The following is a 22,849-nucleotide window of genomic DNA, read 5'->3' as shown; positions in this document are numbered from 1 at the left end:
AAGGAGAATATAAAGGGTGCTTTAATTATTCCTGCAATGTCTTTTCAGCTTGGATCTGCGTACATGGATGTTTGTTACAATTTATACTTCTATATGCTTGCAATATTTCATAATCCATTTAATGAAAGCAATTAATGATCAGTTTAGAGAATCTGAAAATGCAGTGAAGAGGAAAGTACAAGGAGAAGAAATATAAAAGCTATATTCACTGCTAAGAAGAAAAAAATATATATATACTCTAAGCTGGTAATAGCAGTTGTCTCAACAAATGGAACTGGTGAAAGAAGAACATTTTGTTTAATTTTATAAGATATTTTTATAAAAAAAAGATTGGGGGGGATCTCAGCAAAAAATGGCAAGAGTAAGATCCTACTGGCACACTGTGTCAAAACAGCAAGTGGGAAAACTACTTTGAGGAGTAGCTGATTATATGGGGCCTGCCCGAAGTTTATACAGTCATACCAAGGGTAAAAGGGACCAAGCCGCTTTAACTCAGTAGTTTTGCCTAAATGGAAAATTCAACAGAAGCGTTAATAAAATACATCCCCAAAATTGCTAAGCTTTATTCACAAAAGCAAAAAAGAGGGGAATGATCTACCAATAACACATTAAAAACTATAAAGGCCAAGCACAGTAAATACTTGCATATTATTCAAAAATGCATAATAAATATAAAAATCAGTTTACACACAGAAAGTAATACCAAAAAAATAAAAGAAATATGTATTACGAAAGTGAGACCGTAGGGGTTTTTTTCAATGTTTCTACCTACTCTTTCCACTCACTTTTTTTTAACATTTTATGGACATTTTGAACATACATAGAAGTACCAAGAAGAACATAATGAACTCCCATGTACCAATCACCCGGCCTCCAAAACAATAATCCATGGCCAATCCTGCTCCTGCTACCACCCCATCTAACCCTCCTTTGTTATTATTTTGAAGGAAATCTTTGAAGAAAAGTTATCATTTCATCTGTAAATATTTCAGAATGTTATCTCTAAAAGATAAGGATTTTTTTTTAAATCCTTATTTTGCTGATTTTCTCTGTGATATAATTTTTAACATGTTTCTCTGTTCTCTGCATTTCACATAAACTGGCGATTAGATGTTGAGACCTGATCAGATTTGGCAAGACTACTTCCATGTAGTGGTGTGTATCCACCAGGAGGCACACACTGCCTGGTTGGTTTTGTGAGGCTGGCAGTCCCTGAAGACCAATGTTTAGATCCCTAAGTTCACCATGGCTGCAGAGTGACTTGATTCTATCACCCCTTCTTTATGTATTAGTTGGAGTATTTCTACAAAGAGAAACTTTCCTCTTATACTATCTGGGATTGTTACCCAATAGTGTAGTTCATACAGGAAAGGAAGGAAAAAGTCTTCTTTCTTTTTATTAGTTTTCAAAATAACGACTTAGTTCACTAGCATCGTCCAATGGTAACAAATTATTTTTTATTAACATATTTCAATTCACTACAATTATTCTTAACAACGCTCAAACTGTCTCATCTTCAACCAGTGGGAGACTGTTCAACCAGTGGGAGGTTGGCTCCCGGGTCCTTTTGACACAACCCTAATAGTCTTGAACAGCTTCTTTTCTATCTGGTATGTCAAAATGTTCCAGGCTCAGCTTGTATTATTTCTTGCCTCAGACCTAGAATCAACCATTTCTCCAGGGAGCCTGACTCTCTTTAGTGTATATAAAGACCACAATCCGGCTGCTAGGGGTGCTCACTGCTACTGGGTTGGTCCTTTGTTTCCTTTCCAATTATCCTTGGACTCAGAGGTCATTTAGTCCAACTCCTATAAAACAGGTTAAAAACTAGGTAGGAAAACAATATGCCCAGGAAGGAGTGACCCAACCACCACTGAAGGACCTTCCAGAAAACTGCTTTCCATCAAATTCATGTAAAGTTGGACTCTTCCCAACTTTTTCTTTGAAAAAGTGGAATTAATATCCACTGAGACTGAGACGGGTAATTTTACATATACATTACCTCATTTAATCTCATCTAAGCTTCACAACAATTCTAATATAACAGATGAGAAAAATGAAACCGAGGGTTAAACAACCTGCTCACAGTCACAGCCAGCAGAACAAAGATTCAATCCTAGGTTTTTATGACTAAAAAGACCAAGATCTTTCCAACGATGTCTCAATTTTTTATTTAAAATAGCCAAGGTTTATTCTGCCAAACATTAACTGTAAAATATACATATATATTTTTAGAAATTATTTTAAAATATTTTTCTTATACTGAGTCAATATGCTTCCCAATAGTTTCTACCACTGGAGGGCTCATCTAAGTGCTCTTGCAAGTGAAAATCATTCCAGTATTGGTAAATAGTTACTAGTCTCACCAGACTTTCCTTCTCATGGCCCAACATCGCTACTTTCTTCATCTGTTCCCCAAAAAGTTTCAAATCCACTCACCACCCTGGTTCCCTTCCAATGAACCCCTCCTCAAGGGCTTTCCAATGCTGGAGACAGAACACTTCTTACAGGCACCAGACCTATTCAGAATAACATGACCAGAGTGCATTCTTAAGAGATTCCTCCAGCTACTATGAAGAGAATGCGCTCCACTCAATAATCAACATATCTTACTCCAAGTCCCTCTTTACCTACAGATATTTGGGTAATATCCCTCCCTAAAAGCCCACCACTGATCTTTAACTCCTCTAGGATCTTGCTCCATACAACCGTCTCCTAGAGAAATTCAACTCTATTTGCTTTCCTCTCAGTCTCTAAATAATGTATCTAAAAATGATTTAGAACTCCTTTAGGGAAGGCCCCTTGGCTTGGTGGTTAAATGCGCGCGCTCCACTGCTGGCGGCCCGGGTTCAGATCCCGGGCGGGCACCGACACAACACTTCTCCAGCCGTGCTGAGGCCGCGTCCCACATACAGCAACTCGAAGGATGTGCAACTGTGACATACAACTATCTACAGGGGCTTTGGGGAAAAAAAGGAGGAGGACTGGCAATGGATGTTAGCTCAGAGCCGGTCTTCCTCAGCAAAAGGAGGAGGATTAGCATGGATGTTAGCTCAGGGCCGATCTTCCTCACAAAAAAAAAAGAAAGAAAGAAAAAAAAAAGCACTCCTTTAATGCAGCATCCTCCTCTAGCTATGTGCACTGCTCATCTTTCCTCATCTGACCTCTCCCCTTAGGAGTCAGGCTTTCATACACCTGCCCAAAACCCTACTCATCAGCTTATTCATCCCAACTCCCTTCATCACCTGTACAGTCATGCATCACTTAACGACGGGGATACATTCTGAGAAATGCGTTAGGCTATTTCGTCATTGTACGAACATCAGAGTGTAATTACACAAACCTAGATGGTATAGCCTACTACACACCTAGGCTATATGGTACTAATCTTACAGGACCACCGTTGTATATGCAGTCCGTCATTGACTGAAACATCATTACGTGGCACATGACTGTATTCTCAAAGGCAGGTAAGAACACCAGCATCTACTCAGCCACTGGATTAAGAGTCTGGAAATCATCATTTACTCCTCACTTTCTCACTTTCTACCATCTCCCATACCCAATTACTACGTCCCACCAGTTTTAAATCCTAAATCTCTCAAGCCATGCCCTAATCAACTATTTCTTACCTGGACTGCTGCAACACCATCCTAAAGGATCTAACTAGGCACAGTCCATTCTCCACACTACTAGAAGTTATTTATTTCAAATGCAAATCTGAATAAAACGCTCTCTCATATCAATTCTTCATTGGCACACAATAACCAAATAAAATCAAAGCTTCTTAACATAAAAGGGCTGCCTCCAAACTCATCTCTCCCATGCTTCGCATTACAGTAAAGGCAAACGTCTTGGCGTTTCTCTCTTAAACCTGAAGTTTCTTGTCCCCTTGTCTTTACTGCCCTTTCTGCTCTCAGGAATATTTTTTCTAACCATGTTCACCTGCAGGGACGGAGGGACTGCTGGGGAGAAGAGAGGTTAACTGGAAAGGAGGAGAGGAAGAAACGACAGGAGGAGGATGGGAGATTGGAAAGAGAGAAGCAGAGGGAAAAGGAGAGTGATGTAGATCCTCAGCATCTTGGCTAGCCACAAGTACCTGTCCAGCCCTCATGGAACTAACTGGCTAGGGAAGAGAAAGCTAATAAACAGTCATACAAATAGACATAGAGCTATTGAAGGATTTTGGAGAAAACTTGATCCAATTTACGTTTTAAGATTACTCTGGCTGCTGTGGACAGAACAATTAGAAGGAAATTAAGAATGGGAGCCAGGAAACATCAGGAGGCCACTGCTCTAAAAGTTTATGTCAAAGAACGTGGTGGCTTACACTAGGGTGGTAGCAATGAAGAGGGAGAGAAATGAACAGATTCAAGAGATATTTTGGAGATGGCATTGACACAACATTGTGATGGACCAGATGTAGGGACACAGAAGTAAAAGAAAATATCTAGGATAACTTCTGGCTTGAGCAAATGGGCACACTGTGATATTAAGACGAAATAAAAAGGGCAAAACTCATGAGCTCAGTTTTAGAAAAGTATGAAGGATGAGAAACCTACAGGCATCAAATAAGCAGCTGAACACCCTATACTTGCATTCTACCTCCTTTATAGCACTGACATCACAGTGAAATTACTGAGTGTCAGCTTCCCCAGGAAATAATTCAAAAGTAGGTACTATGCCATTTTATCCTTGTTGCCTCAGCATCTAATCCAAGATACAGAACATATGAGGCACTTGATAAAAATGTTTTCTAAACAAATCTTAATATTCTTTTCTAACATACACCCCTGGATAACATCTAATTTACTATCCCTTCAGATTGCATAGATATCTTTTATTCTTTTTGAGAACTGGGATTATTAATGCATTCTATCCTCCAGAACATCTCTCACCTTCCCCACAATTCCACAAAGATTATGGATAGTAACCTAGCCATCTCAGATTTGCATTCTCTTGCCCTGACTTTCCCCTCGTAACACTTGAATACCTTCACTCAACAAACATTTATTAAGTGTATATGTTCAGTACACTAAGCTAAACAATGGGCTCACCAAAACTGAGAAATATAGTGCCTTTCTTAATGGAATTAGTTATTTTCTGAGAGAGGTAAACACATATCAAGAGACACACCATGAAGTCATGACTACTTTAACACAGGTATACACAAAATGCCTCACTCTTTTTTGCAAGGAAAGACCTGGGAAAACTTCCTAAGGCCGCTGAGACGAAATAGAGGAAACTCCTTTGGAGTTTCCTTGGCTCCTTCCCTATAAAGCCAGGTAACTGTCTGCAATTATTCCCCCTATAATAAATTCCTTTATTATCTAGACTTATCTGAGTAGATTTTTGATTTTCAAAATAAAATAAATACATAAATAAAACAAGTATAATGAATTTGTTTTGTTTTTTAAATGTCTTGAAGTATACATACAAACATCTGCAAAAACATCAAAAAAAAAGAATAGGAGGATACAAATCAAAATGTTAACAACGGTTCTTCGGGTGGTACAATTAAGGGTAACTTGGATCTTTTCTTTTTCCTTTTGTCTGACAGTTGTTTTTTTCTCTTATAGTTTTTTTTGTGTGTGTGAGGAAGATCAGCCCTGAGCTAACATCCATGCTAATCCACCTCTTTTTGCTGAGGAAGACCAGATCTGAGCTAACATCCATCTATTGCCAATCCTCCTCCTGTTTTTTTTTTCCCCCAAAGCCCCAGTAGATAGTTGTATGTTATAGTTGCACATCCTTCTAGTTGCTGTATGTGGGACACGGTCTCAGCATGGCCGGAGAAGCGGTGCGTCGGTGCGCGCCCGGGATCCAAATCCGGGCCGCCAGCAGCGGAGCGCGCGCGCTTAACCGCTAAGCCACGGGGCCGGCCCTCTTTTTTCTTTGTACTACTGTTTCCTCCAAGGTTTTCTGGAATGAGCTTGAATTATTTTGTTACTGGGACTAACAACAAAAAATTCTAAAAAACCTAAATCTACCAGATTTAGAAATTAAAAAAAAAAAAAAATCTTAAAGTAGTACTTAGTGTTTTGTCAAGGGTGAAGTAAACAGGTAGGGGTGGGAATTAAATTTGTATAATCCTTCTGGTGGTCAACCTGTCATATATCATCCAAAGCCTTAAAAATGAAATTTTTGATTTCATAAGTCCACTTCCTAGAAATTATTCCAAAGTAAATAATCAGCAATACAAACAAAACTGTTCAGGGATCTGGATAAATATTTACAATAGCAAAACATTACAAACAACTTTACTTTCTAACCATTCATTCATTCATTTCACAAATATTTATTGAGTCCTACTATGTGCCAAGCACTGAAGATACAGCAGTGAACAAACTGTACAAAAATCAAGACCAAAGTACCTGCCATCAATGGGGTGCACAGTCTAGTGGGGACTAGAGGATGGGATATAACTAATAAAGAAAATAAAGGAGCAAAATATTTGGCATATTATGTTTTGATCTAGACCATGAAGAAAAAAAAAAACAGAGAAGGGAGATACGGAGTAAGGGGGAGGTGTTATATATCTGGTCAGGAAAGGTCTAAGGTGGTGACATTTGAGTAATGACTTGAGTAAAAACTATTGTTTTATACTTAGAAATGATTTACGTCTCTATTATGTAATACATTTCTTTATTCTAAATATAAAGATAGACTAAGACCTAAGGATTCTGCAGACCTACCTCAAAAAGTCCATGCTTAAAGGCATTCCTGGTCTGTCTCTACCACAATTTTTAATGCTCTATCTTCACTACTGTCCCACGTATAAATAAATCTCTTCATTTTATCCATCTTTTACTGAACACTATGTTTTGCATCATTATAAAAATGATAATCTTAGTAAATAGAATATAGTATCACTAAATGTTTCTGTATGGCTCAGAGTTACACACTGATTCAATGTAATCACTCTAAGCTTTGGTTCTCAAGTATTGTGGACACAGCGCCTCACCTCAAATTTCACAATGAATGTAATGTTACATGCAGAAAAACACAGCAGCAGTGTCTATTCATACGGCAGCTTTCTAGCTCAGGGTTGAGTGAGTTACGGGTCTCACATATTCTCTTTGCCAAAAAGAATACTGACAGATGGTACAAAGAAGGCAATCTGCCTGCTTAGACCTCCACTCCCCAGTTTATCAGCATTTCAGATGACTGAGGGAAGGCTCCTAAACTAATGCCCGCAGGGTAACAATTAAGTAAAGCTACTGCTTAAGCATGGGATTGGTAACCATCTTTTGCTCAAGTTACCTCAATTCAAATTCCGTATAAAATGCTGGGCTGATAAAACAAAACACCATCAAACAAACCCTGAGAGTACCAATGAAGAGGATGTGTACAACGCTATTGACAGACTGGGTCAATGACACACTGAAGTGACTTTAGGAACCCATGGTTTAGGGCAGGGGCCAACAAACTTTTTTCTATAAAGGGCCAGAGAATAAATATTTAAGCTTTTTGAGCCAGATGGACTCTGTTGTAACTACTCAACCTTGCCACCGTAATGTGAAAGCAGCCAGATAATATGGAAACGAACGGGTGTGGCTGTGTTCCAATAAAACTTTACTTACAAAAACTTTATTTACAGTCCCACGGGCCATAGTTTGTCAACCCATGGTATAGGGCATCAGCGGGTTTCTTTTTTCTTTTGTTTTGGCTAAATTCCTGGTGTTGTCTCTTTTTGTTACCTCTTACTAGAGGGATATTGAAAAAAAAAAAACCTCCTTAAATTAGCTGATGATTTTAATCATGTTTTTACAAAGAAAGAGACATGAGGGTGTGTAAATACAAAAGAGAAGCAGTTATTACAAATTCTAGATAAAGGCAGAGAGCTACACACAAAATAGCTTACAAAGTAAGCTATACGAATTTAAATCCACCTGGTAAAGAAGTTAATAAGATGTGAATAAAGATTTAGCTACAAGAATGTTCATCAAAAATATTTTTATAATAATGAAAAAGTGAGAACACATCCTATATAAGCTACATCTAGAAAATTAGTTAACTAAATGATGGTACCTCCATACAATGCAACCATTTAAGATAATAGAAAATATTTATTGATAAAAAAGATGTTTTTACTGAACAACAAAAAAACAAACAACCCGATCAAAAAATGGGCAGAGGAAATGAACAGACACTTCTCCAAAGAAGATACACAGATGGCCAATAGGCACATGAAAAGATGTTCAACATCACTAATCATCAGGGAAATGCAAATCAAAACAACACTAAGATATCACCTCACGCCCCTTAGAATGGCTATAATCACCAAGACAAAAAACAACAAATGCTGGAGAGGATGTGGAGAAACAGGAACCCTCATACACAGCTGGTGGGAATGCAAATTGGTGCAGCCTCTATGGAAAACGGTATGGAGATTCCTCAAAGAATTAAAAATAGAAATACTCTATGGTCCAGCTATCTCACTACTGGGAATCTATCCAATGAACCTGAAATCAACAATCCAGAGAGGACCTGAAATCAACAATCCAGAGAGGCTTATGCACCCCTATGTTCATTGCAGCATTATTCACTATAGCCAAGAAGTGGAAGCAACCTAAGTGTCCCTCGACTGATGACTGGATCAAGATGTGGTATATATATACAATGAAATACTACTCAGCCATAAAAAAAGACCAAATCGTCCCATTTGCAACAACATGGATAGGCCTGGAGGGTATTATGTTAAGCGAAATAACCCAGGAAGAGAAAGACAAATACTGTATGATCTCACTCATATGTGGAATATAAACCAACACATAGACAGAGAAAACTGTATTGTGGTTACCAGGGGCAATGGGGGTAGGGGGTGGGCACAAGGGGTGAAGGGAGACATATATATGGTGATGGACAAATAAAAATGTACAACCCAAAATTTCACCATGTTATAAACTATTAAAACATCAATTAAAAGAAAAAAAGATGTTTTTGATGTGGTTATTTTTTAAAAGCAGGTTACAAAATTCAATGTACAGTATGATCTCATTTTTGTGACAATAAACGTATACACACAAATAAGCATACATAAAAGCACCTGGAAACATACACCAATGTATTTACAGTGGTTATCATAATGGTGAAATTATGGTAATTACATCTTCTTCTAGCTTACTTGTAATTTGTCATTTTTCTAGAAACATATATTGATTTGGTAGTAAGAAAATTATCTTTAAAATACAAAATAATAATTAAAACAGGTGCAGCATTCCTTAGGTCAACATTTCCAAAATAAACTCTCAAAATAGAGGCGTTGCATCAGTTCTCAGAACTTCAAAGAGTGATTTCTCCTCAGTCTCCAAATGCTAGCTATAAAGGCCAAGAAAATTTAGGAATTACATATAAAAGAAATACATATAATAAGATAAGTTAAGAGCCCTCAACTAGGGAGTTACTACAGGAAGTCTGTATCATTTATCAAACCACCACCACCTGAACAATCTAGAATGCTTAACACACTATTCCAATTTATCTACTTTATATATTGCCTCTGGTTCAAGGTTTGAATGGAAAAAGCAACTATCATTATTCACACCACTCATAAGAGGATCTTCAATCACCAACTTTGGGGGAAAAGGAAGAGGAAGGGGGGAAAAGTCACACTATAATGTGATAGATCTCAAAATTCCATGAGAATTCCATATTCAGGGTCCAAACACATCTGTAAGAGACTCAAAGGTCAATTAATTGTTATTATGGCAAATGCTAACCCAATCCTAGTAGGGCTACTATTAATAGCCAGTATAATTCTGGACCACCAGCATAGGCCATCAATAAAATAAAACTCAAATAATAATTCAGTAAAAACTATTTTTCAAATAAGTCTATGAACAGCACTCACAAAACAATGTAGCAGAAAACATATACACATAAAAATGTTACATACATAAGACTGTATATGCACCTAGACAAGGGCTCAAACAAAAAGTAAATCATTTGCTAGGGTGGTGGGACTGTGGGGAGTTTTAATTCCATTATCATTACAAAAATCAGACCAAGAAAATTTTTAAAATAGAGCATAGAATGCAGTCATTAACCAAATATAATTTATTCTTAGACTAGCCACATTGTTTTCAACCAGGCACATAAAGCAAAGTCTCAAAAACATGCACATTTATAAACCACCCAACACCTATACAAATATCTTACTATATTATACTAGTCATCCAGTATGGAATAGGATGAAATTTTGTAAACTCACCATTCAGGCCCAAAGTTCAGTGTCTGCGTTTCCGCTGCCATTCTTTTCCGTATTTTTACAATAGATTTTTATATGTGGAGAAACCTGTTAAAGAGAAAAATATCTCCATACAGTTAGTTAAGATTAAACACAGAATTCTAGCCCAAAAAGAATAGCTTGAGAGTATGTTTTGCTTATGTTCCTCTCAACCAGAGTCAGCAAAATGAGATTTTTCACCCCCCGTTTATAACAATATAGCGGCCAAGTGAAATGAATAAAGCCACCCTCACATTCCAATTCACCATCTTTTTATGTTTATCTGTGGAAAGGAGGCATGGTATAAGACGAAGCTGGGGAGATAGGTGGGAGCTGACCATGCAGAGCACTGGGAACCAAATTAAGGATTTTCTCCTTTAGCCTTGGAGCAATGAGGAATGAAAGGTAATAGCTTTACATTTTAATTTATATTACTCCTTGCAATGGCTCTCCCATCACCATGATGTACATCATCAAAGATTCCTAAAACAAGGACCTCCCCCCCTTACCTATCACAGCTTCCACCACAACTCTCCCTACTTTCTGCTTAGCACTTTACATTCTAGTGATTCTTTAAAAAATTATCTTGGACCATCAAGTTAAAACAATAAGTTAATGAGTTTCATGAGTGACCTTTCAAAAGCAATTTTAATACATCAGAGCTTAAAGTGAGATAAATCAGACAGGCAAAGACAAATACTGTATGACATTACTTATATGTGGAATCTAAAAAAGCTGAACTCAAGAGATATAGAGAGTAGAATGATGGTTACCAGTGGCTAAAGAATAGGGGAAATGGGGAGATATTGGTCAAAGGGTACAAACTTCCAGTTATAAGATTAGCAAATTCTGGGGATCTAATGTACAGCATGCAGATTATAGCTAGTAATATCGTATTATATACTTGAAAGCAGCTGCAGAGTACATCTTAAATGTTCTCACCACAAAAAAGAAATAATAATTATGTGACGGGATGGAGGTGTCAGCTAATGCTATGGTGGTAATCACTTTGCTCTACAGAAATGTACCAAATCGACACATTATACATCTTAAACTTACACAATGTTATATGTCAATTATATCTCAATAAAGCTAAAAAGAAAAGGATATCAGACCTTAGAAAATGAAAAATATTGTAAATACTGTAAATATACTGCAAATATCTCCAAGATACGTACATTACACTGCCCTGATTGTTGCTTCTGTTTAAGAGATCTAAAAGTAATCTAGAAATTGGTCTAAAACGCAGAAAAGGCAAAGTAAGAGTGTGCTAATGGCCATAATCAGCTATTAATTTATCTGCCCTCCTCCTGGAAAGTATTTCTGGCCCTACGTCAACCATGTGGGCTCCCGGGAGATTCCTATGTTCAACTTAACCCGGACTCCCTGCAGCGTGCGCACCAGACTCAAGCTGAGATCAACTTAGTGCCCTCCTCACGTCTTAAGCAACTGATGATTCAGAAAAAAAAGTAAGACACGTTTTTTCACATTTTAATCTCTCTGAAATTAGAATGCATCTTAATCAACACCAAGTTACAACGGCTACTGGCCCGATGGGAGCTGTGTCACAGTTGTCATTGTCTGCACAAGGGCAAACCCTGGTCATAGCTGCTCATATTGTCATCCTTTTCAACTGTGTTGTTGCTAGTACCCAATTTTAACTGCTGCCTAAAATGTCTTCAAGAAGATTATAACATGAGCCTAAATTGAGACGAAATGTATGTGTAATAGAAAGAAAAGCAAATACAGCAATGGGATATTAGCAAAGTAACTCTTCCTCACTGGAGGAAGGATTGCAAGTGCTTTACAGAACCTGAGAAAGAAAGAAAAAAAAAAAACCACGCAGACAAAGCCTGTTACGGTTTGCTACTGAGACTTGATACAGCACAACCCACGTGGCCACATGCAGCAGCCCTCAGGTACCAAAAGGGGGAAAAATTAAACAACTTAGATTGCTTTTAAGATCTTCACAAGCACCAAATCACTGAATTTTAAGTTGATGAGAATATACACTATATAATAAAAATCTATTAGATTTGCTAAATAAGTTTAAAATAACTCTTTTTAAAACTGTAAAATAAAAATTCCAAATAATAAAAAAACTCTGCGACAGAGTTTACTTCACCATATGATTTCTTTCTTATTAACACATAAAATGAAGAAATCTCACAATTGATGCATGTTAGATTCAATGAAATTATGGTACTGATGGTACATCCCAACTGAAATGACTTGTCAAGGCAGTGATGATCAGACCACACGTAAGAGGCCCACTGTAAATTAAAACAGGTATCCTGCTGATAAATCAGCCCTGTGACCTTATTTAGCATAAATCAATTCAGTGTGCTTTTAAAAAGTATGTGCACCTACTTGACGAACAAAGAGACCTGTAAGGACTACATCAACTATAAGATTTTATTGAAATACAAAACATCTTGAAGGAGTGTTTTTACCACCATTTTAAACCCCATCTAGCCAAACGTTTTATACTCTTATGGGACTTAGGTCATTGGAAAACGGCTCTGAATTTCTAAAGCAAGTCAAGATTTGAACCAGACTGAATTTATAAAACAAGTGAATCTCAATTAGAAACTGAATTATCTGATATTTGTGAAAATACTAAAATCCCTCAGAAATTTAATTTTTTTTTCCACTTTAAATTACTACTACAAGGCTACCACATATGGCCACACAGGTCGTGGAAGTACAAAACTCCAGGGGCACCATTACCAGGAAGCATGCAAATGGAGCCCCTAGAGTTGTGTAGTGCGTAACCTGCCCAACTACAAGCAGTGGTCCTGAATTACAGGAGAAGCCCGGCACTCAGGCAGTATCTAAGGCACAACAGCAAGGAAATCCTATTCCAGTCCTCTTTGTCATTCCACCTAGAAAACTTTAGGTAGTGCCAAACTATCGTACTGCACACACATTATAAGCTCAGAGTTTTTTTAATACCTTGAGCTGGGAACCTAACTACCATTCACAATGCATGGTTTCCATAGGAAGATTACTTCCTAATGTAAAGATTTCTGGAGAACTCTTAAGAACCTAAGAATAATAACCCTCTTACCAACTAAAAAGACCTACATTACACAAAATGGTGCTCTGTTTGTTCTCCTTTACAAATTAAAGCAGGAAATCTAAGAGTTATGACCGTTGAAGAAATCTAATTTAAAAGCTTAAAGTACTGCAGTCTCTAATTCTGAATTCCCCACCCCAGATTGCTCTTTCCAAAACCAATTTAAATAAGCTCAATTCTAATGTATTTATATGTACCGGAGGGATTGTCTTACATGATGCCTCTGAATTATAAACTAGTTGGAATGGAAGCTGGCCTTATTTCTCAATTGTCTTTTCTAAGGATGCACTGAGGTATTGAAATGAGCGTAAGCTTCACCACCATTTAAACCCCACCGAGCTAAATGTTTTCAACTCAAACTCCCAGGGGACTTGTCACCCTTAGAAAACAGCTCTCAATTCTTACAGCATGTCAGGATTTGAAGGAGACTTGAAGCTGTGCTCCCACCATGCTCTTCTGCCTGTCTAGATTGTGTTTTCTTGAACCTATGTCCTCCTTTTTCCTCCATGACCAGAACTATACTGATAATTTTTATCTATCTCCATTTCCTTCCTACTTAGTCACCATTCCTCAAAAGTTTCTCTTCTTTTCTAACTTTCCTCAGCATACCCATGGTTTATTTAACATAAACTCTGTTTAGATATTGTCTTGAACCTTTTTTTTTAATCTACAACAGCATTCTCTACTAACGCTTTGGGTAGAACTCAGCCTACTAAATCATGGGGAAGCATGTGGCGAGGGGGCTGTCACTATAACAGTAACAATTAAAAATTCTCGAAATGCAAATCAAAACAACACTAAGATATCACCTCACGCCCCTTAGAATGGCTATAATCACCAAGACAAAAAACAACAAATGCTGGAGAGGATATGGAGAAACAGGAACCCTCATACATACACAGCTGATGGGAAAGCAAACTGGAGCAGCCCCTGTGGAAAACGGTATGGAGATTCCTCAAAGAATTAAAAATAGAAATACTCTATGGTCCAGCTATCCCACTACTGGGAATCTATCCAACGAACCTGAAATCAACAATCCAGAAAGGCTTATGCACCCCTATGTTCATTGCAGCATTATTCACTATAGCCAAGAAGTGGAAGCAACCTAAGCTCCCTCGACTGATGATTGAATCAAGATGTGGTATATATATATATATATATACAACGGAATACTACTCAGCCATAAAAAAAGACCAAATCGTCCCATTTGCAACAACATGGATGGGCCTGGAGGGTATTATGTTAAGCGAAATAAGCCAGAAAGAGAAAGACAAACACTGCATGATCTCACCCATATGTGGCATATAAACCAACACATGGACAGAGAAAACTGTATTGTGGTTACCAGGGGCAATGGGGGTAGGGGGTGGGTACAAGGGGTGAAGGGAGACATATATATGGTGACGGACAAACAAAAATGTACAACCCAAAATTTCACAATGTTATAAACTATTAAAACATCAATAAAAAAAAAATTCTCCCACAAATTTCTAAACTGTCTCCCCAGGGGAGGGTCCCCACCCCTGCTGTGAATTACAGACTTGATTTTTTTTGTCCCACGACCTATGTGGCATGCTTCCTGGATACCTATCTCATCAACAACTGATCAAGGTCCCGCTGTTTTCACAGTTCACGGCTCAAAAGTCAGGAGTCATCTGAAATTCCTTCCTCTTCTCTATCCCTCACAGTCACTCATTTTGTCTCAAATTTGGTCAATTCCTCCAAGATTCCTCCTGCATTCTCCTCTCATTACAGTCAAACTTCTGTTAACTCATGTCTGGATTATTACAATAAAATTTCTAATTTGCTTCCCTGACTCAGCCTTTAACTACTCATATCCAACAAGATCAATCTTCCTAAAGTACCACTCTGGTCATGCCTATCCCTCTTTAAAACAGTCAATTAAGGGGGCTGGCCCCATGGCATAGTGGTTAAGTTTGGCACACTCTGCTTTGGCAGCCTGGGTTCACAGGTTCAGATCCCAGGCATGGACCTATACCACTCGTCAGCCATGCTATGGTGGCAACCCACATACAAAATAGAGGAAGACTGGCATAGATGTTAGCTCAGGGCTAATCTTCCTCAGCAAAAAAAAAAACCAGTCAATTAAGGCTACTGTGTATGGTCAAAACTCAAAAGATTTCAGGTTCCCATCAATCTGACAACCCATACCTCCTCAACTCAATCTCCTACTGTTTCACCTCCAAACTCCAAGCCAAACGAGAACTTTCTACTCTCAACTGCCTTCTCCTTCCGTGGTTCTGCTCATGCCATTCCCTGCCCCCAGAAGGCCTGCCCTTCCTCCCTTAGAATGGCCTGTACAAGACCAAAGATCCATTAAAATACCTACTCCATAAAATATTTCCCAAAGTAATAAAAACACTGCTCTCTCTGGAAAGGAAAATCTCAACAGAGAATGCAGTAATGGAATGGAATCTACAGGATTCAATACTGGGGTGGGGTGCTTCTTGAATCTGTTTATAAAGCTTGAAAGGAAGAAGAAAATAGAAAAGAAATGAATTTGGGAGGAAGGAAACTTAGGATTTTGCACAAAATGAATTCCAGACACCTGAAGAGACATCCAAAAGACCTTAATACAGACCCTGAACTCTAGGGTCGAGTCAGAATGGGGAGACACATATTTGGAAGGGAAACTACAGAGTTGCAACCAAAAATTGAATGAAACTACCCCAAAGCAAAAATCAATAAAGGATAAGCTTAAGAGACAAGAACAAAGCCTCCGCAAACACTGTGCAGGAAGATACGTGAAGGAAGAGAAAGACCATGTAGTTAGATATCTCTAGCCCTAACCTATCACCTGAATTCAAATCCACTGACTCCAGCTTTCTCCACATTCATTCTATCTAAAACAGAACTCACATTACCTTCACTAAGTTAGCAATCACTCTCACCTCCCCTCCATTCCACTCTCCCGAGGTAAAAATGCTAACAGCCTCGTGTGTATCCCTGCATACCTCTCTTCACATTCTGACAAACATGTATTCACATATAAGTGGTTGGGAGGGGGTATAAGTTATTTGCTTTTACAAAACTAGAATCATATTATATACTTTATTCTGAAATGTGCATCTCTCTTAATATTTGCATGGACAAACATCTAGTAAACACATAGAGAATTAATTCATGGTTTTTACAAGCTGTACAATGTTCTATGGAAATGGATGACTTCCAGTTTTTTGCCACTATGAACAATTCTGCAATAAATAACCTTCTATATTCATGTTTTTATTCCCATTGCACAGATTTCCAAAGCCAGAGTTGTTGACCTAAAACAATGTACAATAAAATATGATCTCTTGATTTGATGTGAAGTTCACTACAGTAATTTCAGTGTAACACACATTGTGCATTTAAAAAGTTTCATACCGGGCCGGCCCCGTGGCTTAGTGGTTAAGTGCGTGTGCTCCGCTACTGGTGGCCCGGGTTCAGATCCCGGGCGCGGACCGACGCACCGCTTCTCCGGCCATGCTGAGGCCGCGTCCCACATACAGCAACTGGCAGGATGTGCAACTACGACATACAACTATCTACTGGGGCTTTGGGGGAAAAAAAGGAGGAGGATTGGCAATAGATGTTGGCTCAGAGCCGGTCTTTCTCAGCAAAAAGAGGAGGATTAGCACAGATGTTAGCTCAGGGCTGATCTTCCTCAAAAAATAAAAAATAATGAAAAATAAAAAAATAAAAAATTTCATATTATTATTTTTAACTTTTCACTTAAATATATCTTGACAACCAACTAGATTTTAAGCTTTTAAAAGACAAGAGCTCCATGCTAAACCTTTTTTAACTCATTCAGAATGATGACAGTGGTTACACATAGCAAACATTCAAATATATGTTAAGTGAAGGTCAGACTCAGATTATAAGAATATGCTAAATGTGTAAAAAAGGAAAAAAAACAATTGATCAAGACCAATCTGGTATCCCAAAAGTCTGCTGAAGCAACATGAGTTCTAAACCACATGTGAACAAAGCAGTTCCCAAAAATAACAGGTACCATTCATTTTCCTTGAGTCGGAAAGGAAAGTCCAATGGCTACTATTCCTTTGAAAGGGCTGGCATAGCTTAAAGAAGAAAATTTCATAGAAGCTAAAACAAGGAAGGATTGCAAAATCCTATCAGTATTCAAGTAAAAAAACATTTATCAAAAGCCTGCTAAGTGTCAGTCCCTGCTAAGCCCTGGGGATATATGGGCATTGCATTCAAGAAACTCAAGAGCTCACAAGAGGGAAACCATCTTTAACAGGACAGCATGAGGCTGGGGATGAAGGCCAGGCAAGGTTCACAGAGGAAGCAAGGGAACAGCCTCATGGAGTCCATGAAGTGCAAGCAGCTCACGTCCGCTGCTACCTATAAGAACAAGCTACAGGGGCGGGTCTGTACAGGTCTGCACCAGTGGGGGTGTATAGTCACCGTTAAAAGTCAGATGTAACCCTTACTATACGCAAGGCATCTGAAGACAGTTAAATAAGAACTGACTTATCTATTTTACAACTAGGAAATGCCTAAATAGTTAAGACTAACCTAATAGACAATTTTTTAACTTGAAAACATTTTAGATTAAATACAGAGAAATATTTTTGAAAAACACGTATGTTCATATGTTCTTAAATGCATATAAAATTTGTGGAAGAATACACAAGAAACCTACGATAGCCTTCTAGGGAGGGGGACTGGACGTAGAGAGTGGGCAAGATCTACTTTTCATTGTGTTATCCTCTTGTACTTTTAAACATCTTGTCACATGTATTTTTATTAATATTATTTTTTTTGAGGAAGATTGGCCCTGAGCTAACATCTGTTGCAAATCTTCCTCTTTTTTCTATTTTGTATGTGAGATGCCGCCACAGCATGGCTTTGATGAGCAGTGCGTAGGTCTGCGCCCAGGATCCGAACCTGTGAACCCCAGGCCGCTGAAGTAGAGCATGCGAACTTATCCACTACGCCACCGGGCCAGCCCCTCACGTGTATTTTTAAATGAATTTTAAACTAGTAAAATTTCATTTATATTACTAATAACAAAACAAATACAAATGAACAGCTCAAATGATTTGTTGTGGTGAAATTTTATCAAATTAAAATGCTGCTAAGATGGAATTCTTATTTGCAAGATCACAAATCTTAAGGATATGGGACATCTTTATTTCTTTTACATTTCGTTCTTTTCCAAATTCTCAACAAGGGGCATTTACTTAGGAGGGAAGTGGGGGTGCACTCCCATCTGACTTATTTTTTATTTTATTTATTTATTTATTTTTTTATAATTTTATTTATTGATTGATTTTCCCCCAAAGCCCCAGTAGATAGTTGTATGTCATAGCTGCACATCCTTCTAGTTGCTGTATGTGGGATGCGGCCTTAGCATGGCCAGAGAAGCAGTGCGTCCGTGCGCACTCAGGATCCGAACCTGGGCCGCCAGCAGCGGAGCGCGCGCACTTAACCGCTAAGCCACGGGGCCGGCCCCTGACTTATTTTTTAAACTCCAAATTGCAAAAAGTCGAAAGCCATTATTACTACTGGGACCTGAAAGGACACAGGATCCCTGTCCTGAGCTCTCTTAGTCTCCCAACTTTTACCACTAAGCGCCACTGTCTCTACAGAATAACACACTTCATGTACAAAAATATATGACTACAAGGTTAGGTTTTCTAAAGAAAATTCTATAAAATATTTTCTTTGATCCAATAAAAAAATCTGATGGATTCTGGTAATACTTTCTGGTAATCCCTAACCAGACACCTGAATATGACAGGGACAAGAAATACAGTGACAATCCCTGACCTTAAGGTGCCAGTTTAATAAAAAAGCAACTGAGTCAAAAAGGCATTAATAATTACAACGTGATAAGGACTATACTGAACTATTCAAAGTAACCTCTGGGAATCCTGGGGAGGTGACCCTAAAATGAGAGGAAGTAACACTTAAGATCTGTTGACTCAGGATACCTGCTAGCATTTACTGAAAGTTTACTATGTGCTTATGAAGAGTTCAAAGCGCTTCACATGGATGCTCTTAATTTAAGATAGATACTTTAGCCTCACTTTGTAGATGAGGAAATGAGGCACAGAGAAGTTATGCAGCTTGCCCAAGGTAAAATCCATATAATGAGGACTCCAAAAACTGAAACCACTAAGAATGAGACAAAGTCTATAACGATAAGGGGAGAGAGAGGAAGGTGGAGGGAATGCGAAAGGAGAAAGCTAGGTTCTTTTGGGAGATTATCCATTTGTTCAGTAAGGCTAAAAACTAAAGTGAAGATTGGTAAAGCGGTGGCCATATCACAGAAGTCTTTGTATTTTATACCCCAAGGGCAATGGAAAGCTATGAAAAGATTTGGGCAAGAAAGTATCCAAAATGAAATGTGCACTTTAGAAAGATCATTCAGGATACCAAGAGGAGAATGAACAGCCAGAGCTAAATGGAAAGGAGGGATGTTAGAAATCCAGCAGACATCATGGAAGACAAATCTAAAATACTAGTAGAGAAGAGACAGGTGATGATAATAACTATATGCACTGACATGAAAAGATGTCAACAAGGGCCGGCCCTGTGGCGTAGTAGTTAAGCGCGCGTGCTCCACTGCCGGTGGCTCAGGTTCGGATCCCCGGCGTGCACTGATGCACCTCTTGTCAGGTCATGCTGTGGCAGCGTCCCATATAAAGTAGAGGAAGATGGGTACAGATGTTAGTCCAGGGCCAGCCTTCCTCAGCAAAAAAAAAGAGGATTGGCATGGAGGTTAGCTCAGAGCTGATCTTCCTCACAAAAAAAAAGATGTCAACAATATACTAAGTGTTCAAGGCAGGTTTTAGAATACAGAGAATATAATTACATTCAACACATTTCAAAATACATTCTGAGTGGGTATATACAGATATGCCCCAAGATGTTAATCTTTACTTCTGAATGGTGGAATTACAGGTAATTCTTTTCCTAGTAAGTTTCTAATTTGCGTATACAACAAAGACAGTATTGGTATAATTTTTTTTAATGGAAAAATTCAAAAGTTTCAAATATTGAAGTCAAAAAAGAAAAAGTCTGAAAAGTCTTCACTGGTTTCCACAATGAAGTCATTGGTGACTTGCAGAGTGCAATTACAGAAGTGTGGTGAGGAACAGAGCCAGATTTCAGTGGGATGAGGAGTGACTGGGAGGTGAGGAAGGGAAGACATCAAATGCAGTCAACCCTTTCCAGAATCTCAGCTGTGAAAAGGTGAAGAGAAATGAAGTAGAGTGGAAAGAAAATTTCCATTTTTATTTTGGATGAAAATATCCTAATGGAAAAGTACTAATAGAATCAAAATGTGAAGAAACAATTTAGTAAAAGTATGATGGAAGTGAAGTCTCTGAGAAGGCAGGACGAATGGGGTTTCAGAGAACAAATGGAAAAAAAACCCTTTACTTCTATCCATTTGTGGCAAGAGCAAAGTAGATCCAAATGACTTAGAATGCCTCCAAGCTTATTTTTGTGAGGTGTTTTGTTTTTTGTTTTTTTTTGCAGGGGTGGGGAGATACGAAGTTGAGGAGAATTCAATTTGATGGCCTCAATTTTCTCAGTGAGTACGCATATGACAGAGGAGATGATAGGGAAAAGTTTGAGGGGAATGAAGACATAGCTAGCTGCTGTGATCTACAATAATTTTTTTTTAAATAAACTTTATTTATGAATAATCATAGATTTATAGAAAAATTACAAAGATATTACAGAAAGTTCCCTCAGTTTCCCCTAATGTAAACAACTTACATTACCACAGCACATTTGTCAAAACTAAGAAACCAACATTGGTACATCACTATCAACTAAACTCCAGAGTTTATTCAGATTTCACCAGTTTTTCAAACAATGTCCTTGTTGTGTTCCAGGATCTAATCCAGGATAACACACTGCAGTTAACTACAGTAGTTCTGAAGGCCCAATCAAGATGGAGATGGCATCTATTTGCATGATTGTGGGCTTCTTTCTCCAACTCAGCAGTCTGAGTATAGGGCAGAGAGGGCTGACAACAGGACACACCCAGGGTTAGGGTTTTGTCACCCCAGTGAATGGAAGAATAAGCGAGCAAAGTGGAGGGTGCTGGCAAAAGTGTGATTTAGGCACATGGGAAAGAAAATAAAAACGTAAGAGAGTTTACAAATTTGAGATGTTGGTCATATCAAAAAGCAGGTGTAGTAGGAATAAAAATGAAAGCCCTAGAAGAATTAGAGACGGAGGTAAGTCAAGGAACCAGGAACCTGGGATGATTGGATGGGTCATCACATGCACTCTGAAGTTACCTCAGGATAATGGCAGAGAGGAGAAAAAATAATGAATCAAAGGATGAGACCACAAGATCTCTATCCAACGATAATGAGAGGGACAGACAGTGGAATTGTCAGACAGCATGAATTTCAGAGGAAAAGAGATTTTGCACAAAGATGGAGGAATACTGGCTAGGGTGACTATATATAATCTATCATCCAAACCAGAAAATGTTTGTGTGAAAGGGGTATTAATAATTACATAGAGACAATAAAAACAAACCCGGCTGAATGGTTACCCTAGTGAAGGAACAGAACAGGCATGTGAATGGAAAAGGATGAAGATACTGATTCTACCTGCTGATGCACTTACCACTACGCAGGAAAACGCAGTGGTAACCTCACAGGGCTCAAGGAAAGGTAAAATTAAAAACACTGGAAAACATCCTATGAACGGTTTAACAATTAGAGAGGTTTAACACAAAAATGACATTTCAGAGACCTCAGTAGAAAGGTCTTGGAAAGGAAGGAAACTGTGAGAGACTGGGTCAAGGGGAGAAGAAACTAAGAGTGGTATTAAGACGAGACTACAAAAAGGATGAATAACCAGATGGAGACAGAGGATGACAATAACACATGGCATAGTGGAATTATTCTGAGAAAATCAGTCCTAGTCCTAGCATCTCTGAAATATAGAAGCACTCAAACCTTTGAGGAAGCAGTTGGAAAAGGACATAAAGTGGACACACGGCATAAAGTGCTTCTGAGGAAATGTGTACAAAATATTCTGTTATTTCTGAGACTGCCCTATTAGCTTATCTTTCTCATGCTGAAAGCAACTGTGACAGTGCAGATGAGAAGGCTCTCACCTCTCTCCTCTGGCCTTTTCTCTCCTTTGGCTACACCAATTCTAGGGATAAGGACCTCCAACAAAGGTCCTTCAAATTTTAAAGACAGTTGACTTAAAAATAGCTGAGAGAATATTTCTACATAACCACTATTTCAGACTTTGTCTATTATTCAAATTCCTTATACGTGAATCCAAGTAATATATTCCTTCTGCAATTAATACTAGGAAGTTGGTCTTCGATAAACTGCATCCTGAACTTGACAATAAATGTGATACAATCTGGCCTTTTTGTCAACTTCTTAAAAACTCAGCTAAATTAGCCCTCACTAGCAATTATTTTATCTCTGATTACTAGTATAATTATATTTTTTTCTACATATATTTTTCCAATTTTCCTGGCTTCCTCAGCTCCTCTTTGGGACCTCATCTATCACTCT

The 22,849-nt window shown here is 38.3% G+C and overlaps 1 protein-coding gene across 5 annotated transcripts in view; it reads right to left on the bottom strand.

Annotated features, from left to right (window-relative positions):
* GIGYF2 (GRB10 interacting GYF protein 2) overlaps nucleotides 1-22,849 on the bottom strand; it is a 144,508-nt gene that overhangs the window by 100,850 nt on the left and 20,809 nt on the right. For all 5 annotated transcript variants that reach the window (XM_058533220.1, XM_058533223.1, XM_058533225.1 and 2 more), the window contains one exon: nucleotides 10,214-10,297. In XM_058533220.1, the coding sequence (XP_058389203.1) occupies nucleotides 10,214-10,254 (41 nt within the window). In that variant the 5' untranslated portion in view covers nucleotides 10,255-10,297. The remainder of the gene's footprint in view (nucleotides 1-10,213; nucleotides 10,298-22,849) is intronic.

This window comes from Diceros bicornis, chromosome 37 (assembly GCF_020826845.1).
Source record: "Diceros bicornis minor isolate mBicDic1 chromosome 37, mDicBic1.mat.cur, whole genome shotgun sequence".
NCBI lineage: Eukaryota > Metazoa > Chordata > Mammalia > Perissodactyla > Rhinocerotidae > Diceros > Diceros bicornis.
This window is presented reverse-complemented; position numbering and strand designations above follow the sequence as displayed.